The sequence below is a fragment of the Lates calcarifer genome, linkage group LG18 (assembly GCF_001640805.2).
Source record: "Lates calcarifer isolate ASB-BC8 linkage group LG18, TLL_Latcal_v3, whole genome shotgun sequence".
Lineage (NCBI taxonomy): Eukaryota > Metazoa > Chordata > Actinopteri > Centropomidae > Lates > Lates calcarifer.
Window position 1 is genome coordinate 8,455,310 of NC_066850.1, and position 27,445 is coordinate 8,482,754.

Below are 27,445 nucleotides of genomic sequence, written 5' to 3' on the forward strand. Positions count from 1 at the left end.
GCTAGAGACAAAGAGAGGCAGGAATAGACAGGAAGAAGAGAGGGAGAGAACGACAGAAGGGAAGTGGGAAAAAGAGGACAAATCAAAGACCATCTGTGTCTATCCTGAACCACCACAACAACAAGTACGACAGAAAGTGCATGTTGATCAATTTAAGTCCAGTCTGGATTTTGCCCTCAGTCTTCATATGACACTGCTGCCACATCTTAATCTCTGGTCAACACAGAGTATGTTTACATGCACAACACTATCCCAGTTTTGAGTCTTATCCTTAGTTAGATGTGGCTTCTCCATCTAATCGCCGGACTCATAAAGGCACCAAAAATAAAGCTGCAGTTTGTCAGACTTCTTAAAATGTTACCAAATCTGCATTAAAAAAGGGTTCCCCTACTACATCAAATGACATCAAATGACAATCCTATTGCCTGTTCAACAAAGCCAAATGTTCAACCCTGGTGCCAAAATTAAGATCATAAAGCCAGGTCAGACTCACTCAAACTGACCAGACAGTGTATCCCATTTAGCAAGTAATTCCACACACCAGGCATGCAGTAATTTGTGAGAAATCATCATGTAATGTGCATTATGTCTTACTATGTCAGTCTTAAAGTGGTAACAGAGAAAAAGAGAAAGATGGCTTAGTTGCTACATATTATTTTCAGCCACAAAAGAGACAGAACAATATAAGAATGAAGGGTAAATTGCAGAGATGATGTGAGGTTATCAAAGGCTTGCAATGCTCATCATCACTAGGTAGAGAGGCACAAAGAGAGAGAGAGGGAGAGAGAAAGAGATTTACAGCAGCATGCACAGTGGAGAAGATGAGGAAAATCAAAGGCGTGTAGTGTTCATCTTCAATAGACACATGGAGCCTGAGGCCAAATCCCTGCAGAGAAACACAGCCCTCCTCTTCAGATCAGAGCACACACACACACACACACACACACACACATGTAAACACACACAAACACTGCAACAAGGACAGAAGGCAGAGAGGATGGGCATGATGCCGCTGAGTCATGCGTCTCCTCACTGTGAGAGCACCAGATCGACTCTCATACCCAACAGGTCAAGTTGTTTCTGTCTTTCCAGAGATGAAATCCACACACGTCCATACCCACCAAACTGGAGTTGCAATATGCTTTTGACAGATTTGAACATACTGTATTCTGGAGGGCAGGGGCAGAACGTGATACACTATTCCCCTCAACAGATTTGTTTTCTTGCAGTCGCAGACCCTCCTCAGAAATAATTTTACACGCTTCATATACTGTATATAAACTGTGCTTACATGGTCAGGGAAGAGACAAACGTAGCATCTGTTCTGCCGTATGTTATTGCAGCATATGAACCTCAAGACAGCTCCTTTTTTGGCAACAGCAGAAGTGAACCTACAGTCTCAGATTTATCAAAGACAGTGCAGTAATAAAACTTTCAGTATCAAACTTTCAGTGCAGAGGGGGAGTTTTCTTTATGGAGGCTTCGTAGGATTTGTTTATTCTCATGCTTGTTGAGCAAACCCTGATATCGATTGCTCCCTGCCTCTGTGGCTCCTGAGCATCTGAACTGTCTTGTTTCTTGATTCAGACTCACCAGCTTCCTGAGGCTTTGAGTCTGACTGAGCCCCTGAAACCCTTGAAGCTGGTTTTCCTTCAATCCTTCATGATCACCGAACAGCACTGACGCCATTAAAGAATCTAAGTGTGAAACAAGACCTCCCTACCGACATCCAAGTGTACTTAAGTATTGTACATGCATGTGGATTAAGGCTGTACAGGATCTGGTGAAGCTGGGTTGTTTCCTCGATTGGAGGATACATGGGACTCTTGGTAGTCTGTTTACTACAAATGTGTAGCAATCTCAACAACACTTTCACCGATTCAGACTCTTACATTTGACGATTATTATGATAAATCTGTGCTCTAAGTCCAAATGAAGGACACAATGGTGCCAAGGATGAGCAAACATTATGTATTCCAAATCCAATTAGGATAGTCTCTAAATAAGCACCTTGTCTAAGATCAGTTTTGTCTGTACAGCCTCCCATCAACATTACAAGTTTACAGTTCTGATCACATAATAAGAAAGGATTCATTTTAAATAGTCTTAAGAGACTGATTAGTACAGCAAAGGGTTGTTTTTCCACATGTTTAAGACAAGTGAGTACATCAAATAGTTTAGCTTGTCAAAGAAAACCGTCTCAAGAGAAAGAAAGTGTTGAAGAAAGCAGCAAAGCGTGGCTACATTTTGACAAGGCTTCACAAAAACAAATGGCCCAGAGAGGGTCGGGACAAAGCTGTGTTTGAATCGTCCACACAACCCAGAATACACAATAAGCCAAAATGTAAATGTATGAAGAGAAGAGCAGTCCAAACAGCATGACAGAGACTAAGCACTGCACACTGTAAGTGACTCTGCATTTCTATTTCCTTGACTGATGATGTAGCATATGTTAAAGAGAAAAAGGAGAGTGTGAACTCTCAGGACCTTTCAGGAACACCCTGTCCTCTCCCTCCTCCCCCTACACTCTCAGTCTTTTCTCCCAGTCAATTATTCATCCCTCTCCACAACAACACCACATATACACGCTCTCTGATATACACACAGTTTCAAAAAAGGAATCTGTCAAGCATTTATGCCTGTGGTGGATTATATACACAAAAACAAAGCTGTGCCCTCTTTCATTAAAAACACAAGGCAGCAGCCTTGAAAATATTTCAAAGAACAAAAAGATATCGTTCTTGTCACCTTCTCCACTCGTAGGTACATCAGATAATACAAACGAAATGTCAAAGTCAAGTCCCACTTTATTACTTAGCTCTGTTTAAGAAGTGGCCAAACATATGTTTTTTTTTTTGTTGTTTGTTTTTTACTTGTGTTATGTATCTGGAAATGTGTAGAGATGCATATCTTTTAAAGAGACAATTCCCAATACTGGAGTACAATCATACAGTGCTGCATGCTCAAAAGCATGTCTCTCTACATATAATGACAAGACTACTCATGACAAACCAGAAGTCTTGATGTAAGCAGCTGTAAGAATTGCACTCTGTTAGAAAACACCTGCTATTTATCTCAATGTAAAGACACAGCTTACGCCAAACTATGCAGATCAGCATGAGTAACCATGTTGTTGTTGTAAACAAAACATTACATCAACTTTTCAAATCCCTTTTTGGGAAAATATTTCATCCTAAGTCAAGAAAGGCAATTAAAACCAGTATCCTTGTTATTTTACTATGTACCACTGTAATAACACTGTCTATAATGGGCTACTATAATTAGTTACAGAAATCTGTTAGTCCTTGCATGCTGATAGAGGACGCTTCCAGCTAAAAATCATTAATGAAGTCTTTCTTACCACACAGTTGACATCCATGCCAGCCTCGAGCAGGGTCTGGACGGTGCTGTGGTGTCCATTACGTGCAGCCAGGTGAAGCGGAGTGTGTCGGCGAGTGTGGCTAGTCATGAGGTTGGGGTGAGCGCTCACCAGCATGCGCACCACCTGCGCATAAAAATACAGCGACATGATGATGACAAAACAGGAAACTTAGAGGAAAACTGGGCCCTTTACCCGCTAAAGAAAAATCACTGTAAACATTGTGGCAGATGTTTCGTACTATTGATGTTCTACAGAAAAGAGAAACTGTAAGTGTTTTGTTGGCGGAGAATCAGAATCAAAGAGAGAAGTTTCTTTAATTTTTCAGCACTGTTACATAACCACACTGAGAGAACATGATGCAGAAATACTGAACCATTGTTTTAATGTTCATATCATTGCCATGGACAAATATGACATTTTTGACCACAAACACTGAAGAAAAAAAAAAACTTTTTTTTTAGCCTTTCTAAATCCAAAAACACAAGTGCAAAAGTATAAGAAATGGATTAAACCTCTGTTCTGCTTTGTTTTGCAAAAGTTTACACTGTAATAATATTGTATTATTAATTTTTTTGTTACATTACTATCTGTCTTGCATGTCAAAAATAGGTATTTCTGTATAAAGTTACATTTTCATCTATAATACTGTACAGTAAATCTAGGGTTAACTAGCTCTACCCTGCAATACGATTTCCATGTCCCCATCTAGGGAGAACGCTCCCTTGTTGTCTTTTATCATTATAACATGTATCAATCATATGCATAAATACATGCAAACATAAGAAGTGACTGGAGACAGACACAGAGTTAACTAAATTAGCTAGTTACTATACAGATGACAGTTGGCATTTCAGCCAACAAAATTGATAGTAATTGGCTGGAAATGAGAAGCTGTTTTAGTTTATTTCTGTCTAAAATCAGTGCTTACTGTTTCAAAAATGACTGAATTTTCAGATGTAAATGAGCCACCATTATTACAGTATATGGAAATTTGTCTACAACAAAAAGTCTGACTGGCGTGGCTACAGTGCTGATGCTCAGCAAAAGGTCAATTAAAGATGAAAAATCAGCAGTTTGTTTATTTCTCAACTGATCATAAATCAAAAACACTGCAGATGTGTTTAATTACTTGCTTTGTAATGTAAGTCATTGTATTAAAAGACCTGCAAATCAACTTCAGTGTGGTAGGCGGAGGTTGTTTTGAGTCGTAGTAGTGGAGATACCCTTTTGTTTGATCGTGGATGGTGCTTTTAATAACTCAGCTCAACAACAGACAGTTCTCTCGAAAGCTTCCTCCTTTAATGTGTGTCTTTGTGTGCGTGTGTTGCATGTGTGTGTATATACTAAACTTTTGCCCTGTGTTAGTTACATCTCCATGCAGCAGTAGTTTCCACCATAGGGATTTCCCTTCATTATTATGCAGTAAGAGAGAGAGAGAAATAATGTGCTGCCTTTATAAATTATTCATTCACACTCAGACAAACCTGTATGGCTTGACTGCAATTACTCACTACCTTAGCAGGGAGAATGTGTGATTGCATTTGAACATCAGCAGGCATTTGTAGCACACGCCTTCTCAGTGTGAGTGTATCTCTTGTGAGCGTGTCCCTTTTGTCACATTTTTGACAAAAGAGTAAAGTCGCAGTTCTAAAAATATGTACCTCCCTGCCTGTCTGCCACAGAAAGTATTTGAGGAAGTTTCCTTTTCATCATATTTCCACCACATTTAAAATAATCAACAGCATTTCCCAGTGTGGAACGACTGATTGCCATGCACTGTGGTCCTTGTCACTGCTAACACCCATTGCTGTCCTGGGGAAAATGCAGATGGAGTCACCAGCTGCTGCTTTTCGCCTGCCAGCAAGGAGCTTCACCAGGCTACATAATGTATGCAGAGGTTCACATATACACCCCTCAGATCCCACCGTGCAAACCAGTATAAGCAGCTGATGCAACAACAAAGGTATGACCCTCACTGCACTCCCACCCTGTCAACACAGCAGTTGTTTTGATGGAGCCTTTTTATTCTTATTGTGCCACCTTAACTGATTTTTCATCAGTTTTGTTGGAGTTACAATCAAATTTTCATTGCAAATTAAATGTTATTAAGCACACACTGCCCTTGTACTGACCATGGCATTGTCATTAATCTCAAAGGCTTGAATCATTCAGCAGTGTCCTCTCCATCCTCAATATGGAGATTTGAGCTTCCCCTCACTGAATGCACCAAAAAGGTCAAGTCTAAAAGGGTCAGATATTACTTAATCTCTCTTGCCATCAAACTGTTACCTGCTCATGAGCCAGGTGAGGATATGTCTTTCGGGTAAATACTGCAGGGTTAGCAGTCAAAGGCTGGTGATGGTGATGATGCCATAAACATTTATTACTGGATTTGATGGTGATGGTTAGATGTTCTCCTGTTTTTATGTTATGCTGTCACTTTACGTATATTACATATTTACATTCAGGTTAAACTGGGACAAAATTGGACCGTTAACTATAAGAGGCAACTTTATAACTTTATTCTAAATCTAAATGCATGTATCTGATCTGAAAAAAAGAGAAAAAAGGGTGAAAATGTACAACTCAAACAGCCCTCAGCCCACTGCCTTTCTAGTGTAAAATACCCATCTCCAGCTCATGATTTTTTTTTCTTCGTGAAACAAATACAATTTGTCCATTGTCACTGACCTGCAGCCGTCCATACAGCGCTGCCAGGTCCAGAGGAGTCTCCTGTCGGCTGTTTCTCATAGTGGGGTCAGTCAGCTCCTGAAGCAGCACTGAAACCACCTCAGAGTGTCCATACTGAGCTGCACAGTGAAGCGCTGTTTCCCTCTCATGGTTCTGTGGAAGAACGAAAGAAAAAAAATGGATTGACAGCAAACAAGGTGAAAGAGGGATGACAGAAGGGGTAGGAGTGGATGTAGGAATTATGGGAATGATGTTGGTGATGATGGTGTGGGCAGGGAGACATGAAGCGAAGAGAGCAAGTGAGGGAAAATATGGCAGAAGAAGGATGGAGGGAAGCAGAGAGGCAGCAGAAAAAAGTAAGGAAAAAAGGCAGGTGAAGGGAATGGAGGGGCAGGAGGCAAAGGATGGAAAAAGAGATGATAGAAGAAGGGTAGAGAAGGAGGAGGAGGAGGAGTATGAGTTGATGATGATCAGTATCATACAACATAAGAAGGTAGGGATTTAGAAGAAGGGAAAATATAAGGGAAGAGAAGAAGGAGGAGGAAAAAGCAGCTAGCTTAATTTATCGCTGCACTGGCAGAAGGTGAAATTCAAAATGGAAAGTTACATTCTGTGCAGACATTTGCAGTGTACACGTGAAGCACATGTCTCAGTCAGTACATCATGGTTTGTGACAGCTGTCAGATGAAAGCTATAGCTTCCTGTCTGTGGAATAGAGGCACTGGCTGAAACCAGAACAGTTTTTGGTCCAACACCAGCTGAGCATGTCAGTTTCCATTCTACAGCCCAACTGGTATATTCAGAGGCACTTATGTAATACTTTAATTTCAATACACCTCACTGCCATTTCAGTAGTAGTGCTTACTATAATTTAACTATCAGATCATATTTCAAAGTGTGTATAATGCACATTGTGTCTATCCTCTTGAAATACTTTATTTCTTTAAAGTAGTTTGTCAAAAATAACTGCTGATTGATTTATTACATTTCTAAGTGAATAATTCCCTGTTAGACTTCACTGCTCTGCATTTTGGGTAGATCAGGCAGCTGTCCGTAATCAAGAAAGTCAAGAATAAACACTTTTAAGAGTATGACTGGAGTGGGACTTACTCTTATCTGCATGTAGCTAAGAAAAAACGATCTGGGATCTGGCTAATGGAGAAGTAAATATGTGGATAAATGTAAACTATATCTATTAAATCACATCTGGATTTGATCCAGATATGAGACAGTTAAATTTAAAGGCAAAATTCCACCAATCATGCCCTGAGTGAATGAATAAGAAGGTTACCTTTAAGTCATAATAGTGTGAACAAAAAGAGCAGTAATTTAGCATAACTTTAACAACCACAACCACATTTATCACAGTCACCCAGACCTCTACAGCGATATAAGGTGCAGTTTAATTTACACTACATAATATCCTGGCCACACTCTGGCCTGAAATGTCTGTGAGAGATGTGTGTGTATTTCAAAGGTTGTTTTGAACATATGAGGCAAAAGAACTGTGGCCATTTTCAGGTTCTCCAGGGGCCCCTGTCAGGACAAGAACACTGTTGCTGGTCCCTGAGGTCCTGCAGCTCTGGGTGACAACAGCCTAGTAATGACTAGAAAACTGGGCAGAGGGACACACACAGAGGAGAGAGAGGCATGATGGATAGCTATACAGGGGAGAAGAGAGAGGAGATAGTGGGCCCTACAGTGATTAAAACTGTGTGTGTGTTCCCACTTCATAAACTGATAATCCATACACAGTATGGTAAGCTTGTGTGGATATTATCAAATGGGGGAAAGGAAAGTGTGTGCATGTGTTTCTGTGTTGTCACTGGTGTTTGTAAAATCTACATTTTGAGTAAACTGATGAAATTTAACAGTAGGTGATTGGTGTAACATTGAGAGGAAAAGTGAAGGTGTAAACATCAGGAGAGGAGAGGGAAGGAGAACTTATGACATTATTTAGAAGGTGAGAGAGAAGGAATAATATTCTATAACATTATACTATCCATTAATTATGATCCCATTCTTAAAGGGTTTGTGTCAATTTAAATATATTTTTGTATCATAAACAAACATCAAAAAATATGAAAAAACAAGTACATTTATTGGTCTCCTGTCTTTATGTCCAGATCAAGATATGATAAGGTCCTTGTTGTTTAAAGTAAAGATAGCCCATTTCTCCCTGTTCTGTGAAAGCTCTCCTTTTTATTCCACATGGAAAACATGAACAGTTTCAAATGTTTATTGCAACACCAGACCTTTGCCTTTTTCAGGGGAACATTGAGAAATTCTGTCCTGTACACTGAAAAGAAATGTCTGACATTGTGCTGTACTCAGAGCCCCTTCAGTACAATGTCACATTCAATCTGATCTGGGCAACAGCCACTGTCAAGACAGTATTAAAATAGAAATCAGCACTTGCTGGTGCAGGATTTTAGTAAGCAGGATTAAGAATGGTGACATTATCGTCCATCATAGCTGACTAACTGACAGAAAAATGGGCACAAAGACAGATAAAATTGTGAGTCATCATCACAGTTATCAACACAGCTCTACAAGTTGTTGTAAGTTGAAATATTTATTAGATTTTCATAGCAACCAATGTTTTTTTTACCAAACAAATGCTACTTTGATATTGACTGAAACTGATTGACTGTCAGAGGGATAGATAGGTAATTCACTGGTGTTTGGTCTGTGGTTCGGGTAAAAACAAAGTAACCGCATAATCCCAACAAGAAACGGGCAAGAGTGAACACCATGTCAGGCTGAATGAACAAAATGAAACAAAATACAACAGAACAATTAGTGTGAATTTGCTCTCTAAACAGTACCTTGTCTTTTCATGTAATCAATGTTTGAAAATATATTTCATGCCTGAAAAAATACAGACATATTATCGCAGAGTAACTCATTTGTAAAATTCCTTGATAGTCCCCCCTTCTCTTTCCATCCCTTTATGAAATTCCCTCACATTTCCTGCCTTGAATGCACCTCTCAAACATCCATGATAAAATTCCAATACACCATGACCACACTCTGCTGCTCAGATCTCATCTCATGCCTTTTCTTACTCTCCTTCTCCCCAGAGCCACAACCCTCCCTCCCTCCTTCCCTCTACATCCCACTTCTGTCCCTGCTTTCATCTACCCCTCTGAGGAGAGAGAGAGCGAGATGAAGAGATACTGTATGTGCAAATAACAGAAGGAGCCCCTATATGAAGAGACACACGTACACACAAATGACCGAGCTGCAAAAACACCACAAAGTGCATGAGAGCTTTCCCCACTCAACCAATCAGATCCATCCATTTCCTCCCTGGACTACACACACCCCTCCATTCATAGCAGAGTGGAGCCTTCCACAGCAAGCCTGATTGCAGATCCACTGTACTGTAAGCACAATAATCACACACTCAGGCACACTATAATTCACTTTCATCACAGTTTACTGGTGTAATTGTTGGTTGCATTATGTCTAATAAACTCCATTATGCTTTGTTCCTGTGTGGATATTCTACTGTATTACTATTTTCCACTAGAGTGAGTCAATTTCCCGAGGGATCGTTTAAGTTTCATCTTATCTAATCTAAAGTAAATACTGTCCTCATCTCAGTGTAATATACTCCACTAGAAATGCAGAGCAATCAGTCATCATTTATTACATACAGTATTTTTTGTAGAATAGCAATGCAGTCTCTAGAGAACAGGTCATTCATCTATCCATCAGCTAAGGCTACATGCAACAGCACCTGATAAAAGAAGATAAAGACCAGAACAATTTTAACCAGATCAATTACAGGTATTTCTGCAAACATTAACACATAACAAAGCCTCCTGATAAATGAAAACAAAGTGGAGAGCAGAACGACAACAACTGGTGCCACTGTCTGCCACAGAGTTCATTATTTTTGAAGCCACTTGAGAGTAAATTTTCACACTTGTAGCCTGCCCTTTACACTTACTGAAGGGAAAAAGGTCACATGATATATAGTGAATTATGGTTGCCATGGTTACCAGCAGATATTATACCTAAGCCCACTGAGTTAGGACAGCAGTAAACCCTCGACCCAAAATACTGGTACAATTTTAAGAGACATCCACCACCCATCACAAATAAGTATTTTGTATAGTCATGACTGGACTTTGAACTATAAATGAGGAACATAAGTTATAAAAATACAGGCCCATTTTTACTTGCTTCATTACCTTCTTCAATACCTTTTGTGACTCCTTAAAATCAAGCAATGCCTATTCGCAACCCCACCTTGCAAGTTGCAAGTGTTTTACCTCTCTCTTGGCTTTCACACACAACATATGAGTTCAACCTTATGCAGAGCAAAGCCATTATCTACAGTGGACAGTACATCCTCCCAAACACCTGTGTTAGCCAAAGTGGCACATATTACCCTGATTTTCCTAATGTTTTGGAGCCAAAATTCAACAAAATTTAACTGCAATTTTGCATTTTTTGAAAAATTTATTTTGTATGTCTCTGAATCTCTGACATTGTGGCGAGACTGTGTTGTCATTACATTTTCAGATTCAACACATAACAAGCATGCAGTAGTAATGAAGCAAACCAATCACACACACTCACGGACATAAATCAACACGGATATGATAACCAATTGGACAAAGATTGCTGCCATTGCTGGTGCAGCCGCTGACCCATTCTGTCTTTGTCAGTCCAATCCGCTACGCCTCGCACACGCTGCTTAAGATAGGGAAAACGCAATTCCCTGCCAGAAAGAAGAGTGACAAAGAGGTGAACAGAGACACTGAGTGACAGAATGAGTGAGGTAGAGCAGAAGTGGAGGAGAGAGAGCGAGAGAAAAGGAGAGAAAATCCTCACTCCGTGTTCTCAGAGTAGGCTATGTATTTCCATTACACTCGCAGTGACAGCTTTCCGATATCATCTAGCACTTTGTGTATTGTTGCTGATTGGGCTCTGAGCAACAGCCATCTACTAATGCCACATCAACAGGCATGGCAGCACATTATTGACATGCCCATACAAATGGATGATAGTGCTTGTCTTTCAGCAGCATATGGCGCTGATGCACAGTTAATGGTCACAAATATAAAGAGGCTGAGTAATGAAAAGTATCGACTTGTCCTGGCTCTTTTTATCAAGGCAGCTGCACGGTCTTATCATTGTTTAAGGAGGAATTCATTATCACTTTTTATGATATATCTTTGTTATGAGTGCAGCATGTCCCTCATTATCCTGAAGGACACACACAGAATCTACATCTGCATGTAGCATTACAGTACATTTATCTGCACACACACATATATTTCCCATGGTAAACAGTATCAGTGCTATCTCAGTTCATCTGCATGGGACCAAACAAACAACTACATCCATGCAAATAAGCAAGTCTTATCAGAAAGGCCCGGGCTGATATGAAACCAGAGCGCGTGAAGCGCAGAGGCATTAGTTTGAACATACACCGTGTTAATGCTGATGGACTGATATGCGGGATGAGTTCCATCTATGTTACAGCATCTCATAATCCCAGCAGCTCAGCCTGCAGCCTGGGGAGAGCTGGGTAAATAAATAGAGGGTGAAAAGGAGGAGACACACAAGGTGAAACTTTTTTCCCTTGTCTCTTGGCTCTTTCCTCATCTCTTTTCTTTCACTGTCAGATTAGAAGATCAATACCAATGATGTCATCACACCATTTTATCTGTATCATGCTAATGAATAAAAGGGTGGTTATGATGACATGTTTCTATTAATATCAGTCTGCAGTGTGAATCAGACCCTTTCTCACATTATATAAGAATAATTACAATGAGGAGTTAAAAGAGAGAGAGCAGTACAGAGATAACAATAATAACTGCCCTGTTTCTCTTACTTACTCTTTAAAAGGTACAAGCTGAGAAAAAGAAAAAAAAATGGTGGTAGAGAAGTAGAGGTGCATAGAAAACCACAAGGAAGAGATTGAGAAGAAAAAAGCAAGCTGTTTATAAAGAGTATGAACATGTAAAGTCTAAGTAAAGTGAATGAAGCACCCAAGGCCAAGAGGAGTGAATGCAGAAGAGAGCTGAGACAGAGGAGATGAGAGGAGCTGAAAAAATTTTGAGGGGTGCTTTAAGAGAGATGATCTGAATGACCTGGGTCCTGTCTTGAAAATGATTCCTGCTGCTGCAGTGCCCCTGAGCAAGACACAAAATCCATCACAGTTCTAGAGTGGCCATTGTATAGGAGAGGTTTATACCCTGACATCTAGCATTACCAAAAGAGGAATCTCTTTGTGGGATAAATAAAGCACTGTATTTCAGTTTCCCGTCAAAACTAGCACAACGGAAAATCCTTGTGAATGTTTTTCTGTGTCTCCATATCACACCTCAATTAACACACTCACACACAATCTGCTCTCAGCTTGTAATAATAACTTGGTGCTATAGTTTGTTTTGATTCATGGAGAGATGAATCACTTCTCTTTTACTGAACTTTAATTAGGAAGCCCACTGCTAACAGAGTGCAGGCCGTTGAAAACATATGACATAACGTTTTTCTAAAACAGATTTACTCATAAGAGAACATTCTATGGCTCAGCGTGATTGTGTGTGTTTTGGCAGCAGCGGGCTATCGCGGTAGGCAATGTTTGAGCAAGGACTTTCCCAGAGTGGTTTCTTATGGTAGCGTGTGTCCTCAGTGAGGCCATGTTCACATGTTGATCATCAGGAAACATATGGTTTCATTTTGGAGAGTGGTAGCAACATGTATGCATGGAACTACCAGAACTGAAAGATTAATACACACTAGCAGAAACACACAAAGACATTTGTGCAAACACACTCAGCAGGGGAGCAACCTCCTGACCTTTTACCTTTGCCTTAGTTCACACAGTTTATAGGTTCCCAGAACCTTTCTGCAAGGACTCCAGGAAATGTTTAATGCATGCATGTGTCTACATATGTGCACAAACAAAAATATAGCATATTTGAAGCAGAGACACTGCAGTCCCAATTTCCACAATCCTTCCAATCTCTCTTGATATTCTGCTGCTGATCTCCTTTCATCTGCTTTGGGAGAACAAAGGGGAGTTCAAAAGGGAGAGGGACAAGAGAGGAGAAAGAGAAGGAATAGTATAACCCTTCATCTTTCTGTTGGTGGAAAAGAAAACATTCCTGGGATGTATCTGCGGCACAAGGGGACATACATGACCTAGTCAGTCACCCACTCACACACACACACAGATTGACTAGTCCAGAGGCCCCATGCAGAAGAGGTTTTGTGCTAGTTCCCACACACACATACCACATCTGCTCTACGTCAGTGGGACCAACAGTCTACCAGACGCAACTGTCCCTCACAAAGCCACAGTCAGGCTTTATAATCCAGCTTTGCTCTGGGGAAGTACCTTGAAGAGAGATGTGTCATCATTAGTCAACATGCTCTGCCTCTTTGTATGTTATTCTACTGTAAATGCTGCTGGTTCAAATCCTGGGACCGAAAAGCCTCTGAGCATGGGCTCTGGCAGTGTCTCCAACTGGAATCTCTTATACAATGTATGACTCCTGCATCTATCAAGAAAATCGAATATTAAAAGATAAAGCAGCTGGTTTTGCATGTGAAGGCCTGACTCAAAAAAAAAAGCTAGACTTTTTTCCCAGTAGCAGAATTTGTGAATACAATTCTTTACAGTGACTGGTTTTGAAAGATTAGAGCATCCTTGAAAGCCACCACGAAAAAGAGTTTCTAAAAATGATCCTTACTGACCACTCAATTTGTCACTTATATTTTAAATTACTGACATACTCCCATGAAGGCCAAATGGAAGAATTTTGACATTAAACGGATTCAAAAAGAAGTTGTCTTCTGTTTGGTAAGTGGGACCTGCCAGTAAATTTTGCCTTGTCCATGGTATAAATAAATCCTATTGCCCCTGGGCTCACTCACTCAAATTACTTAATTTACAGACAAACCCTTGACTTATTGTTTTTAGTATGGAGAATGATTAGGCTCCTCCACAAGCTGCAGCAAGGCTCAACCACTCTTATCTCCCCCATCATTTCCAGTTCATTTCAGTTCAGTGCAGGTAGCAAAAACTGTGGGACTCTTGATCGTTGAAAGGGTTGTGATAATCCCAGCTGTCTGCAAAAATAGGTCAGGGTAAGGGGGAAAACCCGTCATTTGTATCTGAGAGATGACTTAAATTTTAAAGGCTAAAATTTACAAAGACTGGCATATTGAAGTTAACAAGCCACTCTTTGCAACGGCTCATGGTTGTAGATAATATGAACTTCAAAGAAACTAAATGTGTTATCTTTGGGTACAGACCTACAGTGAAGCATCAGTTTATGAGTCAGTTTGAGTGGGAGAAAGAGAGATCACAACAAACAACGCCTCAGCCCTCAAAACACGCATTTGGCCCTGCAAGCAGAGTGCAAGCCTTGAGTAAACAAGCAATCTTTCACTATCAATCACTGTCTCTCACACATACAAAAACACACATAAACATGCACACACAGTATGTATAATAATCTTCTCCAGTCAGACAGCCTCCACCTCTTTCATACACACATTCCCACAATAAACAAAAACAGCTGTGAATGAGAACTACTGGGACCAATTAGGCAGTAAACAATGGGCTGGAACTGGTTTACCACCAACTAATAACATCCACTAACCTCAAATAATACTGTACTGGCTGCAGCGTGGAACTGGCCTACCTACACACTTCCGTTACCTCTCTTTCTGTCAATCTCTTCCCTTTTTCTTAACGCTCTCAGGAACTTGCACACTCATTACAGCTCCCTCCTGCATCCTTTCCACGCTCTCATGACACTATCTGTCACCTCACGCACAAAGGTGAAGACAAATGTTGTGTTTCTCTCTCTCGCTTAAGAAAAGAGCAGGTATTAAGACAAAGAGTGTGGCCCTCTGGAGTCACCCGATAAAACTAAGCTGCACACACACATTTGCAGATATACGCACACACACTCAACCTCTGACACAAGTAATGGTGCGCGTGGGCAGAGTAATATCATTGAGAAAGGGGTAATGTGCAGCCAATGGCTTGCTGCTGTAAGTTTCCATGATGTGTGTGAACGTGTGTGAGACTCAGTATATCACACTGACTAATGTATGCAGGCCCTGCTTTCTATTGCAGACAAGACAGTGGGGAAATACAGAGTGTGGGCATCATAAACACAAAAACCCTCCATAAATCTTCCTCTCAGATTTATGCCTGAAACCTGAGAACAACTGAACCCTCGAACTGACAACACATGACGGCAAAGATTGCTGTACAAATATGCAGCACACCGCATCATAAAAATGCCGTAATTTCAAATTGGTGCTGAACCAATGTTTTGCAAAATTCAGTGCTTAAGGGAAAATAAATACTGCACCTTTAAGAATGTCAAAGAGCAGGCTCTCTGGAGTCTGGTCTGTGACAGACAGCCAAGGCTTGTTAATGTGAGCTCTGTAGCTCAGTATTTTCACCAGTGTTTATTATGCAGAAAGTAAGACTGAAAATGTTGATGACGTGAGATAAAACCAGTCATTGCCAGCTTGTTAATAAACAAAGCTCAACATAAGATATATGATCCAAAGAGAGATACAAAAAAGGTGATCAGTGTAATTAAATTTTTCTAAACATGTGCTTTACACATGAACGCATAAAAGTCTGACTGCACTTTCATTTCACAGATGCACATGAATAAGAGCAAACATTCAAGCCTAACCATAAGGAATCCTTAAGCGCAGCATATCAATATATCTTATTTTTTACATACAGTTTAAAATAACCAATGTATATTTTATAAATAACATCTCGCTTTCTCCTGCAGGCATTTACTGCTACCACAGGCTTAATTAATGAATGCATATTGTATTTCTCAATAACTGAGAAAATATTCATGAATACCCGTGTAAATTTTATTGGTCCTCTGTTGCGGGAAACGGTTTTTCACAGAAACTGTATTTTGTTGGAAAAGACAGAAAAGAAAGGCATCAAGGCAACATAGCACATTTGCAGTGTATATACCGTATATTTACTGTATATAAGTTCCTGACCTGCTCACTGTAGTTTTAAATTGAACAAAGGAACAAACAAATCACGGTGAAGAGAATGCAAAATGGAAGAAACAAAGATATATGACCAGGTTAATAATAATTATCAACAGCAAGATGCTGTTCCAAACCTGGCACATATAGGCCTACTAGTGTCAAAATTACAGTATGGATCTAACATTTGCATAAACACAGATACACACAAACTGCTATACACATGTTAAACATCAATTTATATCTTACATTTACTCCTTTAACACATTAGCCTAAATGGCATTAAAACACAATCTTAACTAAAACGCTGGAGAGCAGCAACATCTTTGTAAAACCACAATTTTGCTTCAGATTCCATACTATTAAGAAATTCAGATAGAGAAAAACTGTTACTCATTAGACCAAACTGTGATGAAGCCACAGCTTGTGTTTTTGCAGATGTTGGCAGCACGTAAAACACATCCTCTCTGCAGGGTTCTTGTTTGTACACCACGCCAAATACTGACACAACAGCATTAGACTGTCTATTGTTAACTTTCTTTGACTGTAAAATTATGCCCTATAGCTAACTAATCTTGCCTCCTACACAGGAACAGCAGAGAGAAGCTGCTTCTTCAGGGTTTGCTAAAGTGATTCTAGGAAATGTAAGAAATCATTAAATAAAACAGAGCCAGAAAACATAGATGGAATGTTTTGCAAACTAAAAGTATGTGAAAGAAGATCTTTATATGTCCTTCACTGACAAAGTACAGGAGCGCACACACACATAAGCACACTGTGACCTCTCTGAAGTCAGCATCTATGCATCTTCTCAATCAGCAGCTTCCTCTCTGTGAGCGTTCAACCTGCCTGCACAGCAGCCCGCTCAGCTCTACAAATCATTGACAGGGTTAAAAAAAAGAAAATTACCCCTGTTCACTTGCTGACAAACCTCTTCATTTCAGGGGCAAGGGACACCATTTATCACGGCAAACAATTAGGCTCTAACAACTCTCAGAGGGAAATGATTTGGCTAATGGTGACAGAGGAAAATGTGCTTATTAGGCAGAGCAAATAACGCTCCAGTAACCTGGGGGGTCCATTACTACACAGCCATCAGGGGCAGGAATATTTAAAAAGTCATCATTAACATTTTAGCCAAAACCTCTGATTAAAACACCTCATGCCCATCTTAAAAAGCAGCACATCAGCGAGCCGTGACATCATCAATATGCTGCAAGCAGAGATGGACAAAAAAAGAGTGAGGGAGGAGAAGAGAGTCATTTTTGCTGATGGGGAATGACAGCAGTGGCAGGCTGAATTCTCCCAGAGCTGAAACTCTCACCCGACTGTCAGAGAAAGATCAGTGGAAACTGCAAAGGATCGGCTCTGTTGGACAGGAGCCATGAGAAGACGACCTGTGGCAATGCTGGTTTATAAGCCTGAGAAATACAACGGAGGAACTAAGCTTTAATTTAGTAAATAAGACCTTTCTCGTTCTGGAACAGTTACAAAACACAGGGAAAGTCGTAACTGTACATTTTAACATGTGACTGGGTACTCAGAGGTCCACATCAACATGATTTAAATATTGTTTATTTCAGGTATTAGTATAATTGGAACTCAGTCCAACAGGTCTGAACTAAGTGGCCCCATGAAGACTTCTATCACAGACAGAACAGAGAGCTGTTCAAGATTTATATTCTTTCAGCATCTTTTGGCTGGTTTATTTCTACCAGGGTACCACAAGCCAAGGCCCACTGTTTTGATGAAGGACTCCTGAGCAAAAATATTTGTCATGAACTCAGGTTCATGACAATTATGACCGCCACCCCACCCCAACCTCCCTGCATCCCTGCATGGCTAGAAGAGTTCTTAGTAAAGATCATTTCAGGGTGGGAATTATGGCTGTTGAGGGTGAAGGTTAGGGATGGGAATCGAGACCCAGTTCTGTACAGACCCGGTTCCAAATTTCTCAAAATTTGAAAATCAATAAGCTCTGAGCTTATCAATACTACTATTGAGACTAACAGGTCCTAGAGCCTAATGTTTTGAGAGATGAGAGAGTTGTGTCATTGAAATCAAAACACTAGCACACAAATAGGCCTATAGACTATGTTACACTGACTGTCCAATAAAGCTTTTGAATTCAGTGTTTTGCTTCTATCATGTCCTCGTTCCCACTTCATTTCTCATTTGGTTGCTTGCTGCTCATTTACAATGGCTGAACATGCAAAGCGCTAAAAGGATAGGTATTTAAGTATCAGTATGGTGAGTATCGATAAAGACCCGAATCATTAGGCAGTATCAAACATGGTATCAATATCAATAAAAATTAATGATCAACATCCCAAATGAAGGTTTTCAAGAGGATGATGATGAGATTGTGATGTTTACCTGTTGGTTGACCCGGCAGTGCGAGGGTCCGTGATGGATGAGGATACGGACAATGTCCACATCTCCCCTCCAGGCAGCCAGGTGCAGCGGGAAGCAACCTTTGCTGTCTGCCACATTTGTGGACGCCTCAAACTGAAGCAGCTTCAGTACCACATCCCTGAGAGAGGAAGAGAGAGATAAATACAGTCACATAAAGATCAATAGATGAGCAGATTGAGAGAGGAGAGATGGAGAGAGGGAGGGAAGTAGAGATGAGCATAAAGACCTGAAATCCATATTATGGAATATTGTAACATTTCCACTGAGAGCAGCAAATCAAACACTTTAACCCTGATTTCAAACTCAAATATTGCAATTTTCAGTTAAGGACATTGGGTCCTATGCAACTTTCATATATTTTATAACTAATAATTTTAATAAATATTTTCCTGGGTTGAGGCTCCAGCCCCCTCACGACCCTTAATGAATAAGCAGTATACATACTGGATGGATGGACAGATTTTCCTGGGTTGCTTATTGAAGGAACTACAACTCAACAAAATCAAACTACATAATGCAGGTGCTTTTGTTTGCCTTTGTTCCCATGCGCTCCAACCTTGTGACCTTGTCAATATCTGGTTAAACAAACTGTTTGTATTCTCTCTCATCAGTGCTGTTGTCATGAGTGTTTGTACTTAAGGGTAAAAACACGGTTTTTGCTGCCATCTGGCAGTTGAAATGTTCACCTTGTCACCTTTAAAGCTCTGGAGGTGAGTGCAGCTCTGACTTTAAGTGATTAACGACTGGTCTTTTGACTTTTTCCTTTTGGAGCTGTGTGACCTGACCGGCAACAAGTTGGCACCTCCTCACCTCCTCCTCAGAGACCCCTGTTAAACCAGACTCTGCTCGATGAGGGATTTAGAGTAGCCTGTGGGTGAGCGATGAGACTAAGAGGCAGAGGACACAAGGAGTTCAACTGGAAATAATCAAGAATTTACAGAGTGCAACTGACCCCATGTTATCTATAGATAGACAGGCAGACAGACGGACAGAGAAACAGATTTGTTATTAATCCTAAAGGGATTTGCAGAGTACTTTAATTCTAATGAAGTAATCATCATCACATAAATAGATAAAGTGACAAATCACAGAGCTGGGGTTTGTGCTGGAAATCCATTTAGCTGCTGCTCACTAGTAATGTCAGCGGTACTGCTTCATATTAGCTAGCCCCCAGCTGAAGCTGTCACCTCTGTCTGGAGAGGAAAGGTGAAGTGCTTCATTTGCATTTGAAATGTCAGGGGGAGAAAGAGAGGAGAGAGAAGGGCAAAACCTCTCCCAGGAGCAGGGGTGAAAGCAGCACCAAGATGCTTAATGAACTGCTTTGTTCATTTAAATAATTTATTATATTTTCATATAATTCACTCAGGTTTAAGTGGCAGTTAAACAGCAGAATCACACTGGGAGGATCTCAGGGTCAAACATGAGAATATTCAACTTCTTGCTGATTGCATTCAACATGCGCGCATCACCAAAAAGCTTTTCATGTGGTAAAAAACTACACATAATTAAAACGATCTCAGAAACAATTCAAACCCAGCCTGAATAACAAATCTCTGAAATCAGCCCTGCCTGTTGCCAAGTCTCTTCTGTCTTTATCTTAATTGCCAGTTCTCTTTTTACTTTCCCACCTAAACGTTAAATCACTCCTCTGCAGCTTTTTGTTGGCGGCCTAATTTTCACTCTGAGGCTGCATTTTTCTCTCCCTCCCTCCCTCCTCTCCTCTCCTCTCCAGTTGATCTGAAGGAGGAAATCCACATAATTGCCCCCAAAACACAGTACTAATCCTTCAGTTCCGCCAAACTGTGATAGCGGTCAGGCTTGCAGCTAATCCACACTGTGTAACGGATTTCTCAGCAGGCCCAGGTGAAGAAAGCCAGCTACACTGTTGTCCCATACAAATACAGACACTCAAAGGATACACACATTCAAACACTATGTTTGAAATTTTGTGTTTTTTAGCACTCTTGACAGCTGGTTTTGTTGCCAAAGGGGGACACAACACTGTGTCATGACCCTGAAACAGTGCCAGGCAGTTTTAAAGTAATTAAAGTGCATTTAAAGAGTTGAAAGTGCAAATTTCTTTGGCTGTAGTGACTTATATTAATTTGAAGATTACACTATTTCTAAATTGTACGACACTACTCTTAAGAAACCATTTCAAAACTTATTAGTTCATCTCATGAATGCACTGCTATCAGTCTATGCACAAGAAAATTATATTTCTGCCATTTTGGAGCCCTTCCTTTATTTAGTCATTCAATAGTCATTTAAAGAGGCGTGATTCAAAAAGGTCTGAACCAAATGAATGGTCAGATTTCATGTCTAAACTGCATTAGCATTAGACATATGGAGTCTAATGTCTAAATGTCAATTTCTTAGAAATCTTGAGCTGGATTTCTTTGTCACTTTGGTTAAATTAAGACTTTTTTTTAAAACTACTGCTCTCAAACCGCTCAGCTCGCTTCACGTCAACAGGTACGTAACAACTGCCTTCCTGCAGAACTCAACAGACACAAGGACATTTTACTGGGAAAATTCAGCAAGAATGGCACAACACAAAAAGCTAACCAATAGCATAACATGTTAACGCAATACAGACCTGAAGCAGAGCGCAAATGCTGTGGCCTGATAATATTGCTCAGTACCTCTGGTAACTCGACAAATAGTTTTCTTGGGCAAAAAGTCATAACGACCGCTGACGTCCTCACTCCTGTATATTATCTTTCTTAAAATTATTGGAAAACTATAAATTATTTGCCACTTTTTCCCCTTTTTTCTTCGTCATTTGGTGCCACTATTCAGCAGGTGTCACTAATTACGTTACCACGGGAACACTGGTTAGACAGTGTCATCGATCGTTGCCATGGAAGCAAGACTCTGAGCTTGGAGGCAGGATGGCTAACTCTTTACCGTCAATCTTATATTTGTCCATCTGTCAACTTCTTGTACAGAGTGGTCTGAACAACTTTTCTGCTTTGGTTCAACCTCACTTTGGTTGTTTATTTTAACTGTTTTCGGTGGAAAAAGCTTTTTAAAAACAAACATACAAACAAAAAACACCAGCCTGTTCAACACCAAAGGGCAGACAGAAACAGAGCGACTAGCTAGCAGACATGTAGCGTTTAGCAGATAACTACAGATCCATATATTTGCCGCTGGGGCTGGACACGAACAAAACCCGGGCTAACAGAGGATGTATATTGAGGTGGACAAAAACACGACTCAAAATATATATGTATATGTCCATGTTGTGTTTACACTGCCCCCAAGTGGCCAAAACAGTTATTCCATGTTTATTCGAGAGGTCTCCCCCTGACTACACAGACATTTCAACACCATCATACTGTTCATTTGGGAACTTTATAATTGAACTTTATACATTGAATACATTCTTCTGTAGTCAAAATTATTGTCTATATATCAATCAATACTGAAAAGAATTATCTGCACCAGACATTTGCACATACACATATGAATACAACCAAACATGCATTTTTGTTTTTGTTTTGTTCTTTTTTTTTTTTTTTTTTTTTTTTTGGCGCTGTGTTACTGTATAGTACTTGCAATTCTGATTATTAATATCTCTATAATAACTACTACTACTACTCCACAAACTTGAGTGCCATCTTACCTGTGTCCATTTAGAGAAGCATGATGTAAAGGTGTGTATCCTGAGTTGTCTGTGCAGTTGACATTCAGGCCCTTCCACATGCTGTGAAGAAACAGAGATAAATCAGAGTTAACCCTCAGAGTCAGAAACATATACTGCAACTTTTACATCATCTCTCAGTACTGAAGTGAGGCCGGTTTCCAGGTGTATAGTACTGTTGAAGTGTTGTTATTGAGGCACTTTTGCACAGTGTCACACACATTTTGCTCTATTACTTACACAGAAATACATTTTATTTCATCCCTCTGCTGTACCTGCTCTGTTTTAGAATAAGGAAATGACAAACTACACTCCAGCCAATTAGGATTAGAAGTTCCATGTGGAAGATGCCAATTGCTGGATAGGTGGAGGGGGGTTGTGATGTTTTTAAAAAGATTAATCTCCTTAACTCTTTAGTCATATTTGTCCAGTGTTGAGTTATCATACATTTCTACTGATAAACAATATAAATCGATACAAATTTCTGAGTAAGTGTTTCCTTCAGTAGTGGGGAGCTATGACTTATATGAGCAGTTTTATGCTCCTTCCTTGAGATTAAGGATGCCAGAATTGCTGTCGCCTGAGAAAATTCCTCTCTTGTTTATTTTCATTTTTTTGTTTTAGCAAGTCTTCCTTTTTGTTTCTTTAGTTGTTTCTTCACACAAGAATTTAGCTTTATTGTATTTGCGTCTCAAGGCGAGAGGTATAATTTCTCATTTGGGGCTATAGCCAGCAGAATTTAAGCTCTGTTTCATCATACTGGCAAATAAAGAAAGTGAGTGAGGTCAACCCCTGTACTCGCAAAAGGCTGAGCATGCAAATAAAACCACACAAAACAGAATCTCATAAGGACAGCCAGATACACACAGCCTTGGGCGTAACAAACACATTAAAACAAACTCTCATGTATACACACACTCTATTACACACATATAGCCCAGGGTTTTCCCAGGGCTATAATTATATGACCTCTCTTTTTCACATGAACCCCTCCAAGCGCGTCAGAGAGAAGTACTAATTAGCTGAATTCCAGTCTGAGCAGCTCTGGGCTGAAAAGCTGAATCATGTAACATCTAGAAGCGATTGCATTACCTTTTTTATTAAGGACGACCCCTTACAATAGCTTCTGACATGGAGAGCAAAGACTCAAAATGCAGATTTGTGTCTAACAGTGTCTGTTACTGAAACACATAAAGTAGGGCTGCAGAATATTAAATTCTTTGTTGATATGTGGCAGTTTTTCATATAGATTATTTGTTCTATTTAAAGCAATGCAGTCTCTAAATTGCACCAGCATGCATTTCATTTCCAAAAATATGTGTCTGGCCACAGTCCTCACCCAGATGCTCCCTTTCAATGATTTTGGAACAAAGGCATCCTGGGAAATTACACTTAAATATTAGTAATTGTTTTTAATTTCTTAAATTTGTATCTTTCATGGCCTGTATTAGTAAGAGGAAATCATGGAAGTGTCTCTTTTAACAAAATAAATTTTAAAGAATCACTTTTACTCATTTAATTCAAGCATTTCAATTTAACATCTATTTCCCTTCACTTGAATTGATTCTGTGTCTTAAGGTGAAGCTGAAAACAGTTCAGCGATGTGGAAACAGCAGAACATTCACTGGGTTTACACAATGAGTGGCGGCGTGCACACAAATAAACAACTAATTAAAATTAGAATTAAAAGTGGTATTAAGGGGGTGACTACGCGCACTCACACTGAGAACACAGTGTACACTTGTCAATAGAACAGGTCTGCTGAGGAAAAGGATGCAGAACATTTTATTTTATTGACTGTTTAACAACTACAACCAGCAGCACTCCGATCAATTCAGGTCCAAAAAATGTTCAGGAAGCTGCATTTTTTTCCAGAAAAAGAAAGCAAAAGTCACAATTACAAATGTACACCTCTCTCACATCAACAACAAGTGGGCAACAAAACAGGAAAAAGTACATAGACACATACACAGCATGTAACACAGAGAGGTCAGAGTGCAGGAGACGACAGACAGAGCAACACAGCACAAGCTTCTCTCTATTGGGTCATCTGATCTCTGCACACTGCAAGGGTGTGTGCGTGTGCAATTATGAGTGTGTGCGTGTGTCCATATCGATCGCACTGGTCGGCTGACCCCTTTCAGCGCTGACCTATACAACCAGTAGGATGGGTTGTTAAAAAGGGCAGACTGACAGAGGATGAGGGGAGGGAAAGACAGCGGGCCACAGGAAACTGTGATGGAGGCAGAAATCAAGACGAGCAGTGAAATAAATGCCAGTTTCTGCTCAACTGTCAAGGAAAATGTGGAAAGCTTTAGTTCACAAACACTCACTGCAAAGATTAAAAGTGTCTCTAAATGTATTTCTGTAGTCTTGACAGATTAAGATATATGTGAACCTTGTATAAAAACTAGGAGATACACTTTACTGCTCATGTGAGGGATAACAGTGTTGACATTTCTGGAGGTCACTGTGTGACTTAAGCCTACATCATTATTACAGTCTCAGTCCCTGTGTTTTATCACTGTTTCAAATATTTCATCTGTTTCTTACCTTGTTTAAAGATATTTATAAAGCTCTACAGTACAAGAGAAACTGTACTTAATATAAGGAGAATTGTCTCATTATTCTCAGAATGTGTCTCTTGATTTAAAGGAGTAAGGAACTGTTCATCAGTTGGGGAAATACAATTACTTGCTTTCTTTGCTAAGAGTTAGATGGGAAGCAATTAGCTTAGTGTAGAATAAAGACTGGGAGCAGGGGCAGTCAGTCAGCAATTAGCCTGGTTCTGTTCAAAGTTTAAAAATATGATTATTCGTTAGTGGGTTTTAGAGGTGTTAGTGGGTGTATTTTTGAGCTTCGGACAGAGCCAGAGTAGCTGTTTCCCTCTAGTTAAGTTAATTGCCTCCTGGTTACACAGGCAACAATGCTAAAGCCCCTTGACATCAGTAAATAACATATTCAGTGTGTGCAATCTCATCTTGATTTTCATTGGAAAAACAAGTCTTAGGTCTGAATCTGAGAGGATAATTTTGTAGTGTTGCAGTTTCCTTCACTGGTGTCTCACCTGTAAACCATCAGTGTACATGTTTAAAAATTTTTAAAGCATTTTTTTTATACTTCCACTAATTTTGTGATAGCTGATGCAGCTTTTATAAACCAATTTCAGTCACTTGAATCATCCATATCTAGCTCAGCACCCAGCAGAGATTGTTTAATCGACAGATGCATATCCACATCTTTTTATCACATTTTTTAAAAAAAATGAACAATAAATATTTCCATCTTGAAACAAGCATTTGACTGTCATTGTAATATTTAGGTGAGTTTTATTGAAATGTTCCAAGGTTTCTGATTCAATAACCCATTAATCACACAAAACTACACAGCTTGTTCAATCCACTGCCCTGCACTGTTTTCTATACCTGATAGCTGTTTACTGAACAAACCCAACCTTGAACACACACATACACACACCCACACACACATGCTCCAGTGCTGTTACCTTCAAACATCTGCACGCCAATTCATTAAAACTTGCTGTACAAAGAGCTTTTCATGTGAGTGGCGCTCTGCACAGCCCCAAACACAATCCACCTCTCCCACACATCCACGAACGCACCGTATTAATGCACAGCCACAGCAGTCACATAACCTTCATAAAAAGCTGCACAAACAAATATATGCGGCCACTTTGTGAGGGAATGTGTAAAGGCTGTGCTCAGTGTGTGTGAGCTTCACTGTGATGGCCAGAGCTGAACAAGGTGTTGTGTTTACAACACCTTTAAATGCTGTAGAGTACACGGTTACATATGTGTTTGCAGTGACACCAGCACTGGGTGCTTTAACACATTTAGTGAATCATTACTTTCAAGAGCAACATTCTCACTGTAACATTGAATTAAATGACTAAATGCTAACAGTGACAGACAAACTCTACATCTCTTCAGAGCTTTTTAGCCTCTTGTTGTACTTATTTTGGTTTTAAGTCACATTTACTGCACTGTATGTGTCAGTCTCACCATTCTTATCAACCACATCTACAGCAGCACAGGAGGCTTTATTTAGTAAAAAAAAAAAGCTTTGGTAAGCTCACTGCCCACCATCAAACTGTGGGTAGACAAAGTTAGCAATGAGCCGATGTTGCTAGCAGCTAAGGACCCAGATATTTTTCTGAGGAGTTTTAACAAGGCATTAGGCAGTGTTGTCTGTCCGTTAGATTATTTTTTCAATAAATTTATGTAGTTTTAAGTCCTAATTTTGCATTAAGATGTGAATTTTCCATGTTGGTACAGGCCATCTTTTCAACATGAAATGCTTATGGATCCACTTCATGTGAACTGCAAATTTTATCAGCATCCACATTTAAAAATTCCTAAATAATCAGAGGCTACCCTTAAAAAAATATAAGAGATAGACTTTCACAGTGGTAAGTAAATGGTTACTAATCACGACTGGTGTTTTTCTTTTCTATTGTTCTATTATTGTCTACTGTTAATATTCTACTGTTTATATTCCCACAGCTGTGCCAAAATTTGCAAAAACAGAGACTATTCCTTTAAAAAAATAATAAATGCCACACACTTGATAACAACATGAACTTGGTGAATCACCCTAACAAGACCTGTTTTCTTATCACAGCTGTCCTGTTCTGCTCCACGATGTTCCACCTATAAATTCTCAAAGTCAGTTCAGTGCCATATTGCTTCTCCATTGTTTTCCGTGCTCTCAGTAAAAGCATGAAGCCAGCCAGCAGAGTTTAAATAGAATTAGTAGGCAACTTGAGATTAGATAATGAAGGCGAGGTGCTGCTGCAGGAATGCAGACTCTTGGAGGATTAGTCAAATATGCAGACAACATCCTACCTAATTAACCTCAGGAGCTGCAGCAATGTGAAGGAAAGCTCTGGTTAAAAAAAAGGCTTTTGACTTACAGCTACTACTGCCGTACATCACGTTTCCATTAAAGTTTAACGGTGTGCTTTTCTGTGTCGTTCTTTAACTCTGCCTCTTTCTGAGCTTCGTGCAACAACAATCAAGTGTTACTTTGCATCAGATTTTTCTGACTCAATCTTTAACAGCTAGTTTCTCTTCCCTGACTCTGGCTCTCCTTCTCCCTCGCTGAGGTCCACGTGCACTTTTTTTTCATTAAAGCAATGAAAGGTAAAGGGGTCAAACATCATGAACGGCCTCCCAATAGGCACAGCAACGCTGCCCTCTGTTTGAACCCTTCTTCAGTTACAGTCTGACAGTCTCTCCTCGCCTTTACCTCACTTTACTATAGCACAG

At 39.9% G+C, this 27,445-nt stretch overlaps 1 protein-coding gene across 9 annotated transcripts in view; it reads right to left on the minus strand.

Annotated features, from left to right (window-relative positions):
- The window catches only part of anks1b (ankyrin repeat and sterile alpha motif domain containing 1B), a 215,312-nt gene that overhangs the window by 139,671 nt on the left and 48,196 nt on the right, over window positions 1–27,445 (minus strand). For all 9 annotated transcript variants that reach the window (XM_051077885.1, XM_051077884.1, XM_051077890.1 and 6 more), the window contains exons 2-5: window positions 22,140–22,220; window positions 18,470–18,626; window positions 6,074–6,226; window positions 3,362–3,505 (exon numbers count right to left, since the gene is read on the minus strand). In XM_051077885.1, coding sequence (XP_050933842.1) covers window positions 3,362–3,505; window positions 6,074–6,226; window positions 18,470–18,626; window positions 22,140–22,220 — 535 coding nt within the window. The remainder of the gene's footprint in view (window positions 1–3,361; window positions 3,506–6,073; window positions 6,227–18,469; window positions 18,627–22,139; window positions 22,221–27,445) is intronic.